Source organism: Mustela putorius, unplaced genomic scaffold (genome assembly GCF_011764305.1).
Source record: "Mustela putorius furo isolate JIRA1106 unplaced genomic scaffold, ASM1176430v1.1 tig00537227_pilon_pilon_pilon, whole genome shotgun sequence".
Lineage (NCBI taxonomy): Eukaryota > Metazoa > Chordata > Mammalia > Carnivora > Mustelidae > Mustela > Mustela putorius.
The window spans coordinates 24,346,391-24,366,979 of NW_025422368.1; the positions used below are offsets into that span (position 1 = coordinate 24,346,391).

At 41.7% G+C, this 20,589-nt stretch overlaps 2 protein-coding genes and 1 long non-coding RNA gene across 3 annotated transcripts in view; 2 read left to right on the forward strand and 1 right to left on the reverse strand.

Annotated features, from left to right (window-relative positions):
* LOC123389960 (liprin-beta-1-like) overlaps positions 1-17,988 on the forward strand; it is a 57,424-nt gene extending 39,436 nt beyond the window's left edge. The window contains 16 exon segments of the mRNA XM_045073055.1: positions 373-433; positions 786-815; positions 2,678-2,849; positions 3,332-3,364; positions 5,495-5,627; positions 5,914-6,042; positions 7,531-7,681; positions 8,361-8,472; positions 8,622-8,710; positions 12,325-12,447; positions 13,195-13,320; positions 13,891-14,079; positions 15,386-15,529; positions 15,532-15,555; positions 16,243-16,308; positions 16,594-17,988. Coding sequence (XP_044928990.1) covers positions 373-433; positions 786-815; positions 2,678-2,849; positions 3,332-3,364; positions 5,495-5,627; positions 5,914-6,042; positions 7,531-7,681; positions 8,361-8,472; positions 8,622-8,710; positions 12,325-12,447; positions 13,195-13,320; positions 13,891-14,079; positions 15,386-15,529; positions 15,532-15,555; positions 16,243-16,308; positions 16,594-16,680 — 1,669 coding nt within the window. The 3' untranslated portion in view covers positions 16,681-17,988.
* Positions 14,310-16,246, reverse strand: LOC123389963. The gene is made up of 2 exons (XR_006604637.1): positions 15,826-16,246; positions 14,310-14,988 (listed from the first exon to the last, which is right to left on the reverse strand). It is a non-coding gene; the product is annotated as an uncharacterized LOC123389963 (long non-coding RNA).
* A 1-nt stretch (position 17,989) lies between the features above and the next one.
* REP15 (RAB15 effector protein) lies at positions 17,990-20,531 on the forward strand. Its single transcript, XM_013051005.2, is given in 2 exon segments — positions 17,990-19,477; positions 19,479-20,531. Coding segments are annotated over 2 exon segments (711 nt in total). The 5' UTR covers positions 17,990-19,144; the 3' UTR covers positions 19,857-20,531.
* The last annotated feature ends 58 nt before the right edge of the window (positions 20,532-20,589 follow it).

Sequence of the window (20,589 nt, forward strand, 5' to 3'; positions counted from 1 at the left end):
TAAAAATAAAAAATAAAAAAGTTCCTGGTCTAAATGTATACATAAAAGGATACACCACTGGTCCATGGAAAAATGCTGGTTTATTTTCAAATGTTGACATCACAAGGAGAGTCCTAAGTGTTTTTCCAGCTATTCTAACACGTGTGGGACATTTAGAGTTATTGGCAGGACAGTTAACCACCTCTGCTTTTAAAAGAACTCAATGTTATAATTTAGTAAAGCACATAAGTGACTGCCTGAATCCGGATTTTCTTTTATGACCAGGATTCAACCCACACACAGTTTTAGTTTCTTTCCAAGATATTATCCGAAGAAACAGTGGCACCAGAGCCACTTATTATTAATCCTAATTACTATTATTGTTATTTTTAGAACTTCAAGTCTGCAAAAGTCCAGCAGCCTGGGCAATCTGAAGAAAGAGTCATCAGATGGGGTTGGTTCTGTGTTGTTTCTCTGTCTGTTACCCTGAGACGCAAATATTTAGGGATCCTCACATTTTCCATTTTCCAAAGAAAACTCTCAAGAAGAGTTTGAGGTTTCTCTAATGCAGATTTATTAGATACCACAGTTAATGGTAAATATTAAGAAGGGTGAATATGAACAGTTGAAACTAGTGTATAATCACAACTGAAGACTAATTAGCCATTATTGGAAATAAATGGAACTGAGATTGTGTAGCTTAGAAGTAGATAAAAGTTTATTTTAATTTCTAGAATTGTGTGTAACAGTTTGTGAATATATGAAGCCATTCCTATAACAATCTAAAATATTATTGTTTTGAACAGGAAAAGGAGTCTGTTCAGAAGCCTCCAGAGGTAATTTTTATGTCCAGATTACAATGGAAAAATGTTTGTGATGTCTGATACATGGGATTGCTTAACTGTCTCCAAAAAACCCAAACTCAGAACCTCCAAAACATGTTATATGAAAGAAGCCAGATACGAAAGATCAGATAGTCCACGATTCCATTTATGTGAAGTATGTAGAGTAGATAAATCCATAGAGACAGAACACAGTTTGGCGGTTGCCAGAGATGGAGAGGGAGGAACGGAGAGAAACTGCTTCCAGGGGGAGGGGTTTTATTCAAAATGATGGAAATGTTTGGGAGCTAGGTGGAGGTGGCAGTTATATAACACTGTGAGTGTACTTAATGTCCCCTAATTGTTCAGTTACTTTTTATGTTTCACCTCAATAAACTGTTGGGGAGGTACAAAAAACAGACAAAACCCCCAACTCTCAATCAGGCTAGTGATATTCTTAATTATCATATTTGGGCTTCCTAAGACCTCACAAAACATCCTTAGGTCACCCGCCCGAGAACAGCTGTTTATTTAATATAACCACTGTGTATACAGCAAACATTTTGGTGTTCTGTTTTTTTGTCTTTTTTTTTTTTTAAAGACCTCATCAACAAGGGCTCTCGTTCTTCCTCCAATTTTCAATCATTAACTCTGTAAAGGCTACCTTCTGGTAGGCCACTTCCAGATGCACTCCCTTGACTGCTGGCTCTGAATGCCTTGAGTTGTAATGTAGGTGTCCCTGATAAGGCACGGACTGTGCACACAGCTGTAATTACAGGCATCCTTTGTCCTTTTTTGTCTTGCCAATTCAATAAATGATTAAATGATTTTGACTTCTGTGGTGAGACATAGGTAATAGTTGCACTAAACTGTGGCATCTAGAAACTTGTAGTTACGATGATTGTGTCCCCTCTCCCCTTTCTCTACCTCTGCAAAAACAAAAACAGAGGGCAGGAGATGTTAGAGGAATGAGGGCATGCAAATCAAAGCATCTTTGGATCCTACTAAAACAATATAATAGATCATGTTACTGGAACTGCTAATTCAAATAACGAGAAAGCTAAAAAATCAACAGTACGTAGAAGTATAACTTAATTACAGTTAAGTTTCGCGATAAAGACCTTGACCTATTAGAGACAGCCAAAGAATCTTCTGAATCGATGAAGAAAAATTTAATTATAACAAGTTTAGTTTTGGTGTTAAGTGTATCAAGCATGTCATAGCGTTTGAAAGTTGGTGATCCATGTCGGGTAACTTGCAGGCAAGGTAATGAATATGTCTCAGAACACCCTCTCAAAAACAAAATGTTTAACGGTCACTGGTTGTGTCCTCATTTGACTAGTAATTCCTTGAGTAGAATATTTAAATAACTGGAGTAGAATCTCTTTCTGCTGCTGGTGTAGAAGCTTGGAGATAACGCCTACTTTGCACAGTGATTATATTACGCTGGGCTTCTGATGCAGTTACGGTGCAAAGACTGTGAACTGCATTGTAGCCTAGTCCATGTCATAACCATTCGAAAAATAGGAAGCCTGCTGGTATTCTGGTTATGCAGTACCTTATTTCCACGTCATTCGGGGAATGAGGCAAATAAAATAAAGCTTGAGAATTTCTATGTCCTAAATACTTCACATCTGAAGCATGCCGGTTATAGGTCAGTGATGAACATGTTTTTGTTGCTGCTCTTGCTTCCTAAGTAGCTTTCAGAACTGACTTTCTAAATTGTAATATGGTGCTTGGTGTTCATAATCAACTTATCAGTTCTGTGATTCTTTTAAATAAAATCACATGTGTAACAGATCAGGTGTTGTGCCCAGCGTGTACTCCTAATTGTGCACAGCCACGCTGTGTTCCATTTATTATTACTTGTCTTTTAGGATAAAGCTCCTGTAGAAAGCAGCCCATTCAGGGGCCTCCCTCCGAAAGCTCCGCGGCGTGATGCATCCGTGGATGACAACCCCTTTGGCACTCGGAAAGCCAGATCATCCTTTGGGCGTGGCTTTTTTAAAATAAAAAGTAACAAGAGGACAGCAAGTGCACCAAACTTGGGTACGTATGGCCAGCGTGCTTTTGCTTTAATTCACTCAGGACGAGGACAAGGTCAATCCCCTCCCTTCCCTGGTTCATTGATCTGTGCGTTTCTCATTTTCAGAAATGAAGGTGAATGAGCTGGGGGAAAAGTTTGCAAGAAACTGCCCCCTTGGGTTTAATTCGGTGGTAAAGATAGCTCTGTGCAGGCCATCACCCTGCTCTTCTTGTTGGAGTATAAGTGTAGAGGAAAGACCAAAACCCTTGACACTCTCTGACTTCATTGTAAACAGCTTCTCATCTGTTTCGAAAGTGGACCAATTAACCCCATATTGTTCCTGCTAATGGAGTCTGCGATGTTGGAAGCACAGCGCAGTGCTTGCCTTTCCTCCCCCTGTGTGTATTTTGTGAGTAGGACTTTGAGCTGTGTTTCATTTTGTCATTCTCCTGTGTTCTCTCCATTGGGCTGCGTGTGATTGTGTGCGTTGTTGGGATATCTGAAGATCGTAAACGAAGTGCCAGTGCACCCACCCTAGGTATCGTACCCCTGCATGCCAGCCTTCGCCAGTGCTGTCCTCCAGGCTGACTAATCCTTGCTCTTGGCATCTGCGATCTCTAGAAAGCAAGCTGGCAGCGATCAGAAAATGTTGTCCTCGACTCCAGAGAGTTCCTTCCAACTGCTGCTAAAGTGAACTCTCTGGAGAGCCTTTGCTTCCCAGCCTACGTGCTGTTTTAACCCCTGCTAATGACACCTTGCCAGGAGCTCTGGGAGGACCCAGAAGCGCACGGCACCCTCAGAGTCCAGGGCAGGACTCTCCTGCCTCGTACCTTCCAGCTTTCTCACCCTTCCAGTGCATCCTGTCTCACACTAACTCCCAGGTCCTGACAGTTCCTTCTCCATGTCTCCATTATCCCCAGAGAGCAATGTTTTCAGCCAAATCGAGAAGTCTGTAGAAGACATTGCAAATGATTGCTTTAGACTGACTTTTCTTAAGGGAATGTTCTTCTGACATTTATTGCTTTGAAGATGGAAGTGGCATTTAGTGACACTGGAGGAAGATTTCTGGGATATTTAAGGAGCCTCCCCCAGAGTGATTTTAGGAGAGGGGAAACTCCGTTTTCCTTTTTAAAAGTGTGGGGCTTGGGAGGGAGGAAACATCCTCAAAACAAAAAAATGAAAACAGGATGCTTTTAGAATGAGGGTGAGTTAGGCAACATTTTCTGGTATACCCGTACCCGTGATGGCTTTGGGGTTTGGATGGAAAGGTTCCTTTGGATTTTCCCTGAGATACCCATACACCAACTCATGTGGGTCAGCACAGGTTACTTTTCTCCCTTTGCAGTCTTACATTTCTAGAATACACATGGGATAAATAAAATCCAGACAACATTTTCAAATGTTTTTGCATCTTTCTTAGAAGAAATACATTGATAATGCTAAGAGCCCAGTGCTGCTTATTATAACCTATAATCACAGCTGTGCTTCGTAGAAAAGTCAACCTCTGCAACTTTTGTATCTTGCTGAAACACCATTTCTGTGATTTTTGTACAACTTTTTCTTTCCCGTAAAAGTGTCGTCTCACACTGAGGAAACAGTACTGCTTGTGTTTGTTAGTGGGGGATCATGTCTTAAGGGGCAGGTAAAAGAATTAAGAAATAGAGAATGCTGGGAGAACTGGGCGTAGCAAATTTGGATGTTACTCTTTCAAGGCAGAATCAACAGACACTGATTTTATATCAAAAGAAAAATGTGTGCATATCCAGTACAGTCTTTTCTCAGTAGGACATAGCAAGTTATAAATAGGAATAACTCTCTTGAAAAAAGACTGCCAGGGCTTGGTGACTAGGATCTGATGTAAATGCCAAAGGAGAGGAGGGAGTGAAAAGAAAATGCCAAAGAGTGTGAATGGGAGTAACAGGAAGAATATTAATTAGTATCAAGGGAATATTGAATAAGAAAATCTGAGAGAATTCTTCTGAGAATTGGATGGATTTGTTGAGTCTAAGATGTTCCTGGCACAGCACATTGGGAATATCCATAAACGTTCAGATCCTGAGTCTGGGGAGAGAGATTAGGACCAGAGATTGTGATACTGGCTGCTTATGAATGAGGGAAGCCATCATTTTGTGCCAGGCACGGAGTGGGTGAACTTGTTCAGAGATCCTGCTGGCAGGAGCCTAGAACAGAATCTCGGAGTGGAAGAAGAGGAGAAAACAGGTCCTATAGCAGAGAAGAAACGATCAGATGACAGATCTGGGAGATTGTCCTAACAAGATGAAGGAGATGATGTTTTTGAAGAATGTGGGAAGAATGTCAGCAGTACCAAGTGCTGCAGAAAAATCGAGATTAATTTAAGTGATCTCAGATCACTTAAAGAATGTGGCAATCCTATCCCACCTTTGAACTTCAAAGAGGTGGTAATTTGTGAGTTAATGAATTTAGGCACAATATCATATGCGATATTATACACATCATTCACTGATACACAGCAGATGGTAAAGCAGAACATAAATTTGTGTTCCATCTGTAATATTTGTAGGGTGCTCTTTACAGACCAACAGAAGAAGAATTTGTGAACAGTTGCTAAAGTTAAGAAGGGTAGCATCTAGTCATGTTCATTCCGTACTTTAAAACTCACCAAGTATGTATTCTGTTCTTGGAATAGCTGAAACAGAGAAGGAGACAGCTGAGCACCTAGATCTGGCTGGTAGATCTTCCCAGCCGAAAAATTCGCAGATATCTCCACCATCGCCGGATTCCAAAAAGAAATCCAGAGGTATCATGAAACTCTTTGGAAAGTAAGTAACACAGCAGACAACCGGAGGGGGCTTTGTGTTGTGTGTTGCTCAAATGTAGGAATAAATGGAAGATTGCCTAGAAACAAGTATGCAGTTGTAAGGCTTGGCTGTTCCTTTGATGGAAGGAAGATTGTGATCTGGGATGCACTGACTCACTGGGTCTCAGTTAAAGTGTAAATCCAGACGTCTTTTCTGACCATACATAAGCAATGTTCTCATTAACTTTAAAGTCCTAAGGTCTCCTCAGGTCTCTACAAGGCAATGTGATGTTGTTTCTTCTATTCAGACTTAGGAGAAGTCAGTCAACTACATTCAACCCAGATGACCTGTCTGAGCCTGAATTTAAAAGAGGAGGGACAAGGGCAACTGCAGGGCCACGACTGGGTTGGTCTCGAGATTTGGGACAATCTAACAGGTGAGAAAAACTGAACGAATGGACTTTGACATCTCTACCCACATGTCCAGGCTATGAGCACTTGCAATGTTAGTATTGTCCCTGGGCTGAGCAGTAGAATCCCTTGCTTACCCCTTGGCCTGGCAGAGGGGTCCGTCATCTTTAGCGCAGTGCGGGTTGGCAGTGGTTGGTGAAAATCATGCAGAAGATGAGCGCTGCGTGAGCCAGGGGAGGAACCAAAGCTAAAGTGTCAGCAACATCTGTGTAAGAATGATTCTTTGACTTCAATCTGACTGAGAAAATAGTTACCCCAAGTACTCTAAAGCATAGCTCTAGAGAGATGGGCTAACATAGCGGTTAAGAGTAGGTTCTAGAGACAGACTGCTTGGATCTGATTGCTGGCTTGGCTGCTTCCTGTAACCTGGGTGACCTTTGAGCAACTACATCCATACTCTACGCCTCCGTGTCCCCTGGTATGAATTAGTCTAATTATGAAGATTAAAGGAGTTAATATGCGTTGAGTATCTGGTAAATAGTAACTGTTCAGTGAACGTTAATGACTAATGGATTCTGTGAACGCACCTACATAAATTCATTAAGACACAAATTCTAACGGAATTTAATCAGGATTAAATAATCCTGAATTTATCAGGACTATGTAATGCTTTCTCTGTTAAGACTCTAGGAACTTTTCCTACACCCTTACCACAATTGAGGGCTGTTTTGAAATTACTGTACTGACCTACTGAGCATGAGAAGGATGGGGTTGGCAAACATCTAGCACAAACCATTACACTTAGTCTTTGGAACATGGTCTCTCCTACCCTCGCAGAAGACTGGGCACAGGTTTTATCAAGGAGGAAACCCTGGCTTTCTCCAAACACATGAAGGTCTCATTTGCCATGTGTTCTCTTTATACACAGTAGAGGATCTCCTTGTGCTGTTTTAAAAAAAATAAAGAAAATTTTTGTTTATCTACATTTTTTCCCCCAAAGAGGAACACGATTTACATGTCAAAGTAGAAAATTTGACCCAGAAATTACTGTGATTATGTTTCCCTGTACTCAGTGATGGCATGTTGCGCTCTTCTCACTGATAACCATTTGGAGAGAAACCATAATTCTGCTACAGTTCAAGTTAGACTTGATTTCTCTCCATCTAACCTAGTGTTTTCTGTTTGGAAATTCAGTCTTCAAACCACGTTGACTGAAACTAGTACAGTGACTTGACTTGTTGGTTCAACTTGTTTTTCTTTCCACACAATATGTTTCTTGCTCAATCATATTGAATCTTTTGTGGTTTCATTTGAAATGAAGCTGTGGTCCTTTTGAGGTAACTTTCAATGCCAGTACCACCTCCCCTAAACATGGACTGAAAAGTAAGCTTTTCACGGTCAAATAAGGCATTACTAGGGAATTTCTACATTAATTCAGTATAAGTTGGTCAACCTTGAGAAGCCACAGGGCTGGCTTGGAATTGTTCTTCACACAGTTGTTCGTTTTCTTATAGCGACTTGGATATGCCATTTGCCAAATGGAACAAGGAGCAGGTTTGTGATTGGCTTGTGGAGCAGGGCTTGGGGTCCTACGTGAATTCAGGCAAGCACTGGATTGCATCTGGCCAAACACTTCTGCAGGCTTCTCAGCAAGATCTGGAGAAGGTGACTGCTTCTCTGTTTTGTTTAGACAATGGCTACTGAGAAAGAGAATATGATTGTAGAATTGTTTTATACTCCAGAAAGGGTCATGGGGGGAGCCAGTCAGTAGTCTTGAAAAACTGTGTTTTCTGCTTCACACTTTTTTTTTAAATTTAATCGCATGGATTTAACAAGAAGGACCTGATCTTAATGATTCCTTATGAATCATTTCGCATAATATTTTAATGAGAAATAATTGTATAGACATAATAATAAACCTTAAGCTCATATTTCTCAGAATCTTTGTGAGGCTTTAGCATTGGCCCAACTCCTCAGTGTAATGTATGCAATTCAACTTTACTTTGCAAAAAGGAAAAGGAAAGAGCCCTACATCTTACGTCAAATTATTTAACATATTTCCTAATTGTTTAACCTTTTGTACAGAAAGAATAGAATTCCAGTCTTACTGGGGTAGGAGCCTACTAGGGAATGGAACATCCCATTAAACTAGTTGCTGTGGTCTTGGCTTTCTAGGGGCCTTTTGTTCAGCAACATTTCACCAACTTGACTTGGCATGCTGACTGAACAGGATTGTCGGGTCTTTAACACTGGCTTCGTTTGGGGGGAGCTGGCATCTTTTGCCAGTGGCATCTAGCCCATAGTGACAGAATGGTCAAACCAGTGTTTCTGCTTATTATTTCAGGAACTTGGGATTAAGCATTCACTTCATCGAAAGAAGCTCCAGCTGGCACTGCAAGCCGTGGGGTCTGAAGAAGAAACCAACCATGGAAAGCTGGATTTCAACTGGGTTACTAGTAAGAGATTTTAAATTCACTCATTCATGAATGAGTAAATGAGTGACTGACTGAATGAATGAATAAATGAATGAAGCGCTTTTTTTTCTTTTGAATCACAAGTACAGGTGTTGCGTGGCTTACTAACAACACCAATTTCTCTCCTGTAGGGTGGTTGGATGACATTGGTCTCCCCCAGTACAAGACCCAGTTTGACGAAGGACGGGTAGATGGTCGAATGCTCCATTACATGACTATTGTAAGTGATTGGCTCCTGGGAGTTGGGGAAGGGGAGTGTCAAATTGCTTTTCTCTGGAAAGACACAGAAATAGTGAGCAAAATACATTGTTTTCACAATGATTCCACCAGAGTTTCAGGGTGTTGCCTTAACTTGAGAAGAGCCAGAAGAGTTTCTGTTAAGTTGAAGTCAGAGGATTTGGTGATTGCAGTACCGTTGGGAAATTTAAAACTTGGATTTAAGCTGTATGAAGGCTAATCTAAACTCAGCTCTCCAGGAAGATGGTTTTATGTATATTCGACAATGTAGACACTGAAGTGCACGCTTTGAAGGGGTAAATTTTCGCATAATTTTATATGCGAATTATATGTTATGAAGATGCTTTGTTTTATTTTATTTTAGATTTTATTCATTTATTTGAGAGAGAGAGTGAGATAGAGCACGAGCCCGGAGAGGGTCAGAGAGAGGAGGAGACTTTCACTAAGAAGGGAGCCTGATGTGAGGTTTGGTCCCGGGACTCTGAGATCATGACCTGAGCCGAAGGCAGCCACTTAACTGACTGAGCCACCAAGGCGCCCCTCTCCTAACGATATTTAAAAAATAGAGTGTAGAGTGTCGAAGCCCTGGGGGTTTCTGAGTTACACATTCCTATATGCAGTGACTGCTCAGAAGAGACCACCCTGTTGACCTGACATCTAGAGACCCGTCTCCTCTCCTCCCTTCTGCTTTGGAGAATGTCACCCAAAACCTGCCTCCTTTCTCTCGTTAGCTCCGTTCCACGAGGGGAGTAATCGCAGAGGCAAGAAGTAGGCTGAGGTGGACTCTCTGATTCCTGCATTACTGTTCCGTATTTTTATCCTTCCATCTAAGAGGTAGAAGGACTTTACAACAGTGGAAGAGACCGTTTCCAGGAGAACTTGTTCTAGATTCCGCAGTCCTGGTAGTGCACTGCTGCTTTAGATTCTTTTCTTTAAAAGGCCTTTTGTGAGCTACGCTCTGGAACCAACCCCGAGAAGTATCTTCTTTAAGTTTGTTGAAAATTTGGGGCATCTGGGTGGCTCAGTGCGTTAAGCCTCCGCCTTCAGCTCAGACCATGATCTCAGGGTCCTGGGATGGAGCCCCGCATCGGGCTCTCTGCTCAGCAGGGAGCCTGCTTCCTCCTCTCTCTCTCTGCCTGCCTCCCTGCCTACTTGTGATCTCTGTCTGTCAAACAAATAAATCTTTTTTTTAAAAAAAAGCTGTTGAAAATTTCAAACAGCTTATTTTTCAATGTCAGAATTGTGGGGTTCCTTTCATGGGATTCATTTTCTTCTCTGTCATTGAACCAAAGTCCGTACCTTGGTGGGCACCTGCTTGTAATAACACGAGCGCGTGGCACATTGCATGTATACTGTGTGCCAGACACTCTTCCAAGCTCCGTACTCCTATGAATACTCCAGTTTCAGCAAGCCTTGAGGTGACATTCTTGTTATCCCCCAGTGTTTAGGTGAGGGAATGAGAAACTTGAGAAATGGGGTAGCTCAACCAAGTTTCCACAGCCAGAAAGCAGTCAGAAGTCACAGGGTGTTTGAACCTAAGATGTTTCCAGATTCCTCCTCTTAATAGCTCAGCCTGCAACAAATTCAGTAAATACTTGCCTGCTTGTCTAGGTAGGTATGCTTCTGCACGAACGTGAGTAGATTCAGGCTTAAAACCACAAGAAAAGTGCACATAAATTTTGTGACTATAAAAGAGTAAATCATCTTAGACAATTAGACCTCAAAAGTTCTGAGTCACAAAAATACCTATTTGAACATGGTATCCTGGGCTGGATCCTGGAATAGAGAAAGGACCTAGTGGAAAAACTGGTGAAATCTGAGTAAAGTCTGTAGTTTTAATTACCATTTTTTTGTTTATGTTAATTCCTCAGTTTTGATGACTACATTATGGTTATAGAAGGTGTTAACCATTAGGGAAAGCTGAGTGAAGGATATATGGAACTATTATCTCTCTTTGGCAACTCTTTGGTAAATTAAAATTACCTAAAAGATTTTTTTAGGGGCACCTGGGTGGCTCAGTGGGTTAAGCCCCTGCCTTCGGCTCAGGTCATGATCTCAGGGTCCTGGGATCGAGCCCTGCATCAGGCTCTCTGTTTAGCAGGGAGCCTGCTTCTCCCTCTCTCTCTATGCCTGCCTCTCTCCCACTTATGATCTCTCTCTCTCTGTCAAATAAATAAATAAAATAAAAAAAAAAAAAAAAAAAAGAAGAAGAAGAAGGCGGTGGCACCTGGGTGGCTCAGTGGGCTAAGCCCCTGCCTTCGGCTCACGTCATGATCTCAGGGTCCTGGGATTGAGTCCGGCGTCGGGCTCTGCTTAGCAGGGAGCCTGCTTCCTCCTCTCTCTCTCTGCCTGCCTCTCTGCCTACTTGTGATCTTGCTCTGTCAAATAAATAAATAAAAATCTTTAAAAAAACAAAAGATTTGTTAAAAAATCTAAAAATAGTATCTGTTTTGATTTAAAACAGCCCTCTAAAAAAAATCTCTCAAGCTAAAATAATTTGCATTGTATTTACATTGTAATCACGTATTTAGATTTTTTTAAATCTGAAAAACTTGAATTAGTTGAAACTGACCCACGTGGAAATGTTTTGAATGGGTGTCTCAATCTTAGATTAAAATGTGTTGAATGCCTTCTAACTTACCATAAGGAAGTGCCTTAAAGAAATTGATCCAAAAAAAATTCAGGAAATAATTTTGCTGAGTAGCTTTAAGAATTTAAGCTGATTGTCCAATATTTTTATTTAAAAACTATTTCTATAATAGATTATCACCCCCCCCCAACAAATGTGTTTATCAGTAAGGTGTGTCTAAAATGGATATTTTTCTTGTTTTATTTTCTGGGTGTGTTTGGAAATAGACTGGTGCTTATCTTGACACTGCCCTCCACATCACCTTCTGAAATAATTTGTTTTGGTGTGTTTGGTATGTTTGAAATGTTCCCAATAACCACAGACAGGAAAGTTACACCTGGAAGGAACTGATGGTGATACATGTTGCTACTAATAACTTCTTCATGTCTCTTTTCTCTTTAACTCTCACCAAAACCTTCTCATCGATCAACATAATTTTCCCAAAATTATTCACAGACTCTGCTGGATAGAGCATAATAATCAAGAACTAGAGATTCCTTGAGGCTTGGGGAATACTATAACAGAGATACTTTTCTGATTTTCTCCCAAATGGTGATGTGCCTTAGTTCAGCAAACCTAGTTCTGCTGTCCTCACTGAACATCATGTGCTCTTAACTCTTTGCTTTATCACACCAAATCAAAGTGTAACCCAGCCAATTCCTTTCCAACTGTGCTCTACAGAGCTGTGGGGTCTCACGATCCTGTTTCAAAGTGTCTGGAAGAGAAACAGGTGAAACTTGGCTTCTGTTGATACAACACTAATTTTTTGGTTGTTGTTTTTAATTTGGGGTCCTGGAGAGGATTTTGTTGGGAACAGGAAAAAAAGTGTTCTGTTACCAAATAAAGGGTTTGAAAATACAAGCGCTCGAGGCCTGTTGGTAGAGGGGTTTCCCTGAGAAGGTCCTCCTGCTCTAGGCCAGCTCAGTGAACTCCTCTTTTTGTTGTTCTTGTTCTTTTTTTTTTTTCAGGATGACTTACTGTCTTTGAAGGTCGTGAGTGTGCTACATCATCTCAGTATCAAAAGGGCTATCCAGGTCCTGAGGATCAATAACTTTGAACCGAACTGTCTGCGGAGGCGGCCGTCTGACGAGGTAGCACCTGAGGTTCAGATTCCTGCTGCATGCGCTCTCATGCGCTCTCATTCCTGCTGCATGCACGGGACAGCTGTGCGGGCAAAACAGACACACGAGTCTTCATGGGCGGCAGGGAAGGCTTCTGCCATCCTCAGAGCCTCAAGTCCAGCCTCATTACCTTCTCGGGCTTTATTTTCCTATATCCCCCCATTGTGATGGCTCTACCTGTGTAACCACAAAGATTGTGTTTTAATTTCCCTCCCTCCTTTTCTCGGGTGTCTCTTATTTTCCTGCCTCCTTAAGCCACAGAGTTAAATATCACTCTAGAGACTTGTATTCCTAAAGCACTGCTTCATGAGTTTGTGAAAAAAGCTTGGAACACTGGCACGGATGCCTCAAAACAAACCTGAGATTAGCAGACCCCTTTTCACCTTTTCTGTAAATACTTAGTGGGATGTCGAGGGAATTGTGCTCTAGAAGGCAGACTTTGTAGAAGGTGCAGTTTGAGTGTTTGGGATCCCACAGTCAATGGACTAACGCTCCTTTTATTTTGTTTTATTTTACTTTTTTCATAAAAAATAAAATGTTCCAGATTTCATTGTTTATGCACCACACCCAGTGTTCCATACAATACGTGCCCTCCTTAATACCCACCACCAGGCTCACCCAACCCCCCACCCCTCTCCCCTCCAAAACCCTCTGTGTGTTTCTCAGAGCCCACAGTCTCTCATGACTGAAGCTCCTGGTGGTTGTTTGTTCTCACAGAACAGCGTCACCCCGTCCGAAGTTCAGCAGTGGACCAATCACCGGGTAATGGAGTGGCTGCGCTCCGTGGACTTGGCAGAATATGCCCCCAATCTCAGAGGCAGTGGTGTCCATGGTGGGCTCATGGTAAAACTCTCTTTTAATTGAAAAACTGACTTCTCATTTTGTTTCCATCAGTCAAATGAGTTAGGACATTATCAGTTTGCTTGTCATAATCCTAGCACCATCAAAGTGAGCCCTCCTGTAACCATTTCTAGGGAGTCTTTACTTTCCGAGTATTTTTCCCCATCATGTATTTGTATCATGTAGGGTTAGATCAGATTTCAATCCATTATCTCTTATCTTATGTGACCATCTGGCCACCGGTTCTCATGTGAGGCGCAGCACCAAAGGCGTGAAACACCTGCCAAATCTAGATTTTATTTCTGCACAGTGATATAAGGAGTCGCCTTCCAAAGGCTCCACTTTGGGGAGCTACAAGCCTTAACTTTGGAATGCATGGATGTTGGGAACGGCTGTACTTCTCACTGGCTTAGGCAAAATAAAGATCTATAGCTTGAAAATGAAAGTCCATGCTCGGTCTCTCTGGGCTGTTGCAGGATCATTGGTGATGACTAATGAAGGAACTTTGCCAATTACAAAGCGCAGGGCAGACATGCATGATACACAGTGCCTTAAATGACTTTTTTTTTATAGGTTCTAGAACCTCGTTTTAATGTAGAAACAATGGCTCAGCTATTGAACATCCCACCAAGTAAGACCCTCTTGCGAAGACATTTGGCTACTCATTTCAACCTTCTGATCGGGGCCGAGGCCCAGCACCAAAAGCGTGATGCCATGGAGTTACCAGATTATGTACTCCTGACAGCCACGGCCAAAGTGAAGGTTGGTTCAGGCTTCTGTCTTCTAATAACTGGTTAAAGCAAAAACTAAAGCTGGGGCTTGGTTTTGACCTGACTGTCCCATTTTCTGGAGTTTACTGAGTCTTGTGGATGGGTTAATGGTCTGTGCATCTTTAAGAGTAATTAAGAAAATGCATTTTTGCAAGTGTCTTTCTGGGGGGACCTTTGCTCACGTTTATTCTATTAGAGTTAACAGTGATGAAGAGGATGACGTTGGGATGCAGTCAGTGTATTGCCAATGCAGAGTCCATGACTTGGGCTCAAACATTGATTGCAGTTGTTCTATGGATAAATCCAGCAGAAGAGGAAGATTTCTCACACAGATTCAACTTGTCTGGCTTGCAATGAACCAATCTTGCAAGTTAGAAAAAGATACTTAAGAAAGGATTCAAGGTAGACCAACAGAGAATGGCTGTTTCCGGGTATACCCAGATTCATGGGTCATACCAAATTCAGATTACATTTTCTTCTTTTTAATCATTTCTCTGTGAACTCTTATGAGTCTGTTATCTCAACCAACTTAATGTGGAGATAGAGTTTATCAGCTCTTCTGCAAATTTGTACTAAGTTCTTTATATATAGAAATATAGATATTTCTCTCTCTCTCTTTTACCTCCTCTACCTGCCTGACACTTTCTCATTAGCTCCCTTTCTCTCTTAAGAGATCTGCCAGATTTGAAACTGCTCAAAGACTCTGTTCTATTTAAATTCTCACCATCAGCCTGATCACCGTCTGCTGAACTGATAGTCTCAGGGACTATGCAGTGACTCAGATGGAGTTTCTCTTCCAAGTATCATTAGAAATTCTCTCTCCAAACAAGCGAGGATTCCTTTAGCAACCTCAGTTCTGTTATGGAAGCATAGCGGGCATACAGGATAATCATAGCTTCCCCTGAAAAGAAAACAGTTAGGACCATTCTCTTTTCCTGATCTGAGATGGGAAAACCTTGCAAAACTGGATTCATCCCTGAGAAATAGCATTGCATTAAGTCCTGTTTAATCAAAAACTAAGGCTCTTGGCATTTTTTTTGCGTATCACCGTGACTGCGCAGCTAATTGGGGTGAATAAGTAGAACAAGCTTAATCTTCTGAGATTCATAATCTGGATCATTTATTATATTTGGGCACATCAATCATACACACACAGGGTGCTTTTATTTTTGTCCCACCAATTTAATCATCCAATTGCTTTTCTCTGTAAATGGAGTGAATATTTGAATCATGCATATTCTCAATTCTCTGCCATATGAGTTTTATTAAATCCCTGGATGTTTGCTTTTCTTTTAAAGCCAAGGAAACTTACCTTCGGCAATTTTTGGAATCTGAGAAGGAAGAGACAGGAAGATAGGGAAGAATATATTTGTCCTATGGAACTGGGACATCCATCAGGAAGTACCTCTAAACCTGGATTGGACATGCGTCTGTATGACGAAGAGATGATTTGGACCGGTTGGAGCAGGTAAAGGCAATAGGACATGCCTGTTTTCTTTCAAGTTCCTCCAGCCATGAAACACTAAATGGAAACTTGATGCACTGTGTCTACTAATCAGTTTTTTCTCTAATATATGAAATTATAATAAGAAAATAATAGTCAATAGCTTCCCAGTTGCTTGCTATGTCCCAGGCACTATCCTCAGCAGTTAACGTATGTCAGCTTTCACTGACAGAGCCTTGTCATCCTCAGTGTAGGGGGAAGGAAACCGAGGCACGGAGAGGCTGAGTAACTCACCTGAGATAGAAGAGCAGCTTGAAGACCTGGGCTTCCAAGCTGCCAGGCTGGGCTGCTCACTGATGTTATACTGTCTCTGGGTTATGGAAATCTGTGTATTAAGTCAAGTGGAAATACACAGCTCATGTAGTCTTTTTCAATGCAAAGTCCTGGATTTGAGTATTGCCCCCTAGTCACCAATCCTTTGATGTCATTGTCAATATCAGAGCATTAGGCTAGAGGTGCCAGTAAAGGGACATTTTGGCTCATTCTTAGCCTCTGGTTGCTGTAACGAAAGGAGGTATCCCCAGAAGTGTTCTGTTGCTCCCAGCCCGTTTCCTATCACTTGCATTATTTCTTCTTCGACTTCTCATTTTGCTGTCCTTTCTTTGAAATGATGCAACCGAGTAGGTCACGTGATGGGTGTGTTCTTTACAGATGGAGGATTCAGAAGGCACAGTGAGACAGATAGGGGTGTTCTCCGAAGGCATCAACAATCTAACGGTAAGTCTGTAAAACGAAGTTAAAATGTTATTCTACAGGGGCACCTGGCTGGCTCCGTTGGTGGAGTGTGCGATTCTTGATCCCTGGGGTTGTGACTTCGAGCCCTACGTTGGGGGTAGAGATTACTTAAAAATAAAATCTTTAAAAATGAGAAGAAGTTTAAAATAAAAATGTTATTCTAAAAAGATATTTAAAATAACCCCAAAGGACTGCATGTTTTAACGGAGCGTGTGTCGTGCCGAGCTCCTGCTTCCTGTTTCATGACCCCATCCCCTTGTTTTCCAGCACATGTTAAAGGAGGACGACATGTTTCGGGATTTTGCCGCCCGTTCCCCCAGTGCCAGCATCACTGACGAGGACTCCAATGTTTAATCTGAGCACTTGGACGAGCATGAGGAGCCCCTTGGCTTTCCTCCACCTGATTTTTCAAACAACTCAAAGAATCTAGAACAAACAACAGATTATATACAATTGATCATTCCACCTTCTCGGAAATGGACACGGAGGCTGGGGTTGCGGGGGACAGCGTGTGCCTATTCCGAAGACGCCATGAAAAATGAGACACTGGTGAATGAGAGTGTAGTGGTCTGTCCTCTATTTAATGTAAAAATCTGTGATATATTTAAAGTGTTGCATTTAATATGAGTGTTTTACTGTAGCGTTTCACGTTCCCATTCAACAGTACCCAGGATTTGGGGATCAGGAAGCAGTGCGTGGATGATCTCGTCACGTCAGTGTGACAACACTGTAGCTGTCAGCATAGGACATTACATGCTTTCAAAATCCGTATGTGGAATTTCCTCAAGTGTTCCACGTGCCTGCTAAATGCCAGCGGCCACCTCCACTTGCCACCTCTTGTCCTATTTTATATATTTTTCTAAATACGTGTATATATTTAGTACATAGAAAATAGAACTTTTATTTTGTGACATACAGGAGATGATGAAAAGCAAATGCAGTGCTCCAAACAGTCATATACCAACTGGTCCTCGAAAGGTTGGGATGATCTCTCCTTCTCCAAACTGAATTTTAATGATATTAAAAATGATGTTAATATTGATCATCCCAACTAAATTAGGGTATATGAAATGCCCCTTCTCTGATGACACATCACCCAGTTAATTGTTGAAGAGTTGAAAGTTTCAGCCTTCATCTTGGATCCTTTAGCCTCAAAAGGAAGAACACCAGGGACATTTGAATACTATTAACTCAAATGAATTCAGAAGTTCCCCCCCAAATTTGTAGAAATTTCTGAAGAAATCAGACCCAAACAAAAACCTTCACAGTATTAAGCTGCTTATTTTCCTTCTTGCTGAGTATCTCATGACATCAAAATACTAACCATCTACCTACTGTTATTAATTGTATATTTCTCAGGCTATCAGTGGATGGGATTTTGTTAAGCTGAAGATGCATCTGAACATTTCGTCTCAGAGTTCAGTAACGCTGAGGCTGCACAATGAGTTTTAGAATGGCTATATATTGATGAGAAAACGTAATTCATGTTTTTAGCACAGGGCCCAGATGACATTTATTTCTAAAGGAAATAGCGGTGGCAAAAACTTACTGTGTTTATCATTATTTTTAGGGGTAGTCGAAAAAATAACCTATTTTTTATTCACTACTACACTTCCCACGGTAGCCCACATGGTAAAGACACGTCACAAATTGGTGTGGGGAGAGAGAGGCAGTTCAGATTTGGATTTGCTTATAAATTCTATTTGAATATCAGTGGTGTGATCTTGCAAGTTCTTAGCAGGTTACCAAGCTTTTCAGCAAGGGCCTATAATACCAAATTACTGTTTATTCGTGACTAAAATGATCTGATGCTAATAATAATCCTTTACTCTCTACTATTCATTGTCTGGTAACTGTATTGGACTCTTACATACTAGTATTTTTTTTAATGTGAACATATGTCACCATTTGAAAAACAATTTCTTATTCAGACCTGGTTAAAAAAAATATGCCAGAAGACTGTTAGAGATGCCAAATATTCTTTATTCAGGGCAGTGTAACATAACTGATGATATGTGATAAAGTTAAATTTTTTTTTGATGAGATATATTTTATTTACAAAACATGGTGCACTGCTGGTTTTAACATATGAAAAGAAATAAAGTCAGTTGATAATTGTCTCCTATTTTTATGCTCTGTGACTTTATTTTCCTTTGTGCAGAATACCCAGTAGGCTTTATTTCTGACCTATTAGAACAGTGACACAGATGCTTTATCATTTGCAAACTCCCATAAATTTCATGGGGGAGGGTTATAGCATATATTGACAGGTAGAAATTTGAGGGCTCTGAGGAATTTCTGTACAAAAGGAAATAGGCAGCTGGACTGGGTGGGGCGTAAGGAATCCTAGCAGAGGGGTTATTAGAAAAGCAAAGGGAAATGACTCGCCATCAAAGTTGAAGAAGTTCGTTTTAGAAGGAGATGTATATTCCTTTAAAGAACTAAATACTGTCTTTAAGTAAAATTTGAAAAGCGGAAACCTATCTTGGAAGAGATTGCCCAATATTAGAAGTGGAGTGAACATCGCTAGAGAAGAACAGATGTTTTGGTGAGAGTTAATCATCTCTAACTTAATAAACCAGCAGGAATGTGTGAATACCACACACCTCATTGGCAAACAGAGAGACCAGGCATGTTTGTTTAGCTGTGTGTCTATGTGCTCAGCTACGCCACGTCAATGCTGAGTCGGAAAACTGGGACTGCATTACCAGACATGACTTCACTGTAAAACACTGTAAAACTTCTCCGAAGAAGTCATTCTGCATGAGCTTCATACGTTTGATCTTCGGAAGCAGTATTGATCAGGTGCAGAGGAAATATGGGGCAAAACTCATCGCAACAGTTGCCTCCGAAGGACAGCAAAGAGGATTCCAGCATCTGTGAGGTTGTCAGCGAGGCTATAGTCCATGCAGCTCGGAAAGTGAGGGAGTATCTTGGATTCGAAGATCCTCTGAGCAATCTGTGCCCAGCTTCCAACACTCTGAACGAGATCTTCTTAATCCACTTCATCACTTTCTGCCAAGACAAGGGAGTGGATGAATGGCTCACCACCACCAAGATGACCAAGCACCAAGCTGTACTGTTCGGGGCAGACTGGATTTGGACTTTCTGGGGAGCCGACAAACAGATCAGGCTTCAGCTGGCAGTGCAAAACTCTGCAGATGTCTTCCCTCCCTCCTGTGGCATCTCAGCCCTGTGACATGTACCCTCCAGAATCCAGGGCAGGGGGGTCTTCCAGGAAGAGAAGTCGATTTGATAAGCTTGAAGAATTCTGTCACTTGATAGGAGATGACTGTCTGGGCCTGTTTATCATCTTTGGGGTGCCAGGTAAGCCCAAAGACATCAGAGGAGTAGTCCTGGACAGTGTCAAAAGTGAGACCGTGCGGGGCCAGTTGCCAGGACGGAAGGCCGTGGCACAGTTTGTCCTGGAAACGGAAGAGTGTGTGCCCATCAGAAAGCTGCTGGGGAACTGTCTGAGTAAGAAAGATGGGCTGAGAGAGGTGGGCAAGGTTTATATTAGCATCCTCTGAACTGGACGTGGGCAAAGAGACTAAGGCAAAAAGGAAAAAGTATTTCAGCGAGCTCATCCACATGCATCATCCCAGCATGGGATTTTTTTTTTTTTCTCTACCCACCCTCCATTGCAAGAAAATAATCACCTGGATCAAAGCATATAATGTCATGACAACAGGGGGGAAAAAACCCTGCTCATATTGCAGGGAAAATTAATTTATTCAATAATAAAAATGAGAGGAGAGAATAAAGTCAGCCTTGAAGTTTGATTTGCTAAGAAAAAGTCTTTAATTGTTTAATAAGTCTAGAACTGTAAAGTGTAAAATGTATTTTTACTGCTTGGGTGGGAGGTGGCAGGGTGGGGGATAAGCTGGTCCGTGAGACTACAGAATGGGATTAATTACACTGACAGCACCAGTTCGATTCAGGACTCCTAAACAAAACCTCATTCCCTCTCTTCCTGTGAGCTCTGCCCTTGATCCCATCTCCTCCCCAGCTGCTTTCTCCGCGCACAGAGACTCTTGGTAGGATTCACTTTGGGACTTGCTTGAAGTGTCCACTTTCCCTATGCGTTAAACACAGTGACCCCTGAGGTGCCTGGGTGGCTCAGATGATTAAGCATCTGCCATCAACTCAGGTCATGATCTCAGGGTCCTGGAATTGAGACCCACATCAGGCTCCCCGCTTCTGCCTCTCCCTCTACTACTCTGTCTGCTTGTGCTCTCTCACCCGCCCTGTCAAATAAAACAT